Consider the following 957-nt stretch of genomic DNA (forward strand, 5'->3'; position numbering starts at 1 on the left):
AGAGAGAGAGGGAGAGAGAAGAGATATAGAAGCGATATAAAGTGGGAGAAGAATGCCTGGTCTAGATTGTCATGGAGGTTTAGGATTTTATCTTAGGAATAGTGGGAAGCCAGTGAATAATTTTACATGGGGGAGTGATAAGATTCACTTTTTGCTTTAAAAGATCCGTTTGTATCTCTCTAGGTCTAGAAAGCACCGATTTCCTCCAGACCATGAGGGATTGATGTTGCCTCTTGCTGGGCGACTCTGATGGAGTCTTTTGAGGTTACCACTACCACTGGTGTCTGTACCCATCCTCTAACCATCCCAATTTGGAACCTTTTAAAACTTTAAATAAAAGAACCTGTTCATGTTCTCCCTTTGTTCTCCTTCTTTAAACTGTGATTGAAGCCAGGCTCAGATATCTGAAAACCTCAGAGAAGAAAATTATTTCCATAGCAGCTGTAACCATGGGAAACCTTCAGAATTGCTCCCATTTCTATATTCCACTCTTTTCTATTGGTTGGCTAGAAATAAGGGCTTGCGTTTCAGTGTTCTTTTTGTCAAAATCCATGTAGATGAGAGTCTTGCTTTCACTTTCACGTACGTTTTATCATAGCTTGAGAATCAAAGGATTGCTTATTTGGGGTGAGAAGAAGAAGTTGAAGCTGCTAGGATACCTTCATTTGTTTGTAAGCTAGAGAAAATCAAGAGCGGTGTTGATTCAGAAGACGAGATATTAGGTTTTTCCTGTTGCTTGTTTCCTCCCAGGTAGCATGATAGAACCAAGTTCATCTTCTTTGAGAGGTACCAGGAGCATTTTTTTCTTTTGAGACACCTGAAAGTGGTTTTCATCAGTTGCCCTTCCATTTTGCTCTCACAGGCTCTTGGTAATGAGCCATCTCTTTGTCACTTCAGAGAGATGCATGAAATTCTTCCAGAAACAAATCATTCCCCATGTAGAGTTTCTGTCATAAA

General features: G+C 40.1%; 1 protein-coding gene across 3 annotated transcripts in view; it reads left to right on the forward strand.

Moving 5' to 3' along the window:
* The window catches only part of LOC120593716 (uncharacterized), a 29,326-nt gene extending 28,971 nt beyond the window's left edge, over nt 1-355 (forward strand). For all 3 annotated transcript variants that reach the window (XR_005650420.1, XR_005650424.1, XM_039851595.1), the window contains one exon: nt 184-355. Coding sequence is in view for 1 of the 3 variants with exons in the window: in XM_039851595.1 (XP_039707529.1) it covers nt 184-224 (41 nt within the window). In the remaining 2 variants the exon portion in view is untranslated. The remainder of the gene's footprint in view (nt 1-183) is intronic.
* The last annotated feature ends 602 nt before the right edge of the window (nt 356-957 follow it).

The sequence above is a fragment of the Pteropus medius genome, unplaced genomic scaffold (genome assembly GCF_902729225.1).
Source record: "Pteropus medius unplaced genomic scaffold, Ma_sr-lr_union100, whole genome shotgun sequence".
Classification (NCBI taxonomy): domain Eukaryota; kingdom Metazoa; phylum Chordata; class Mammalia; order Chiroptera; family Pteropodidae; genus Pteropus; species Pteropus medius.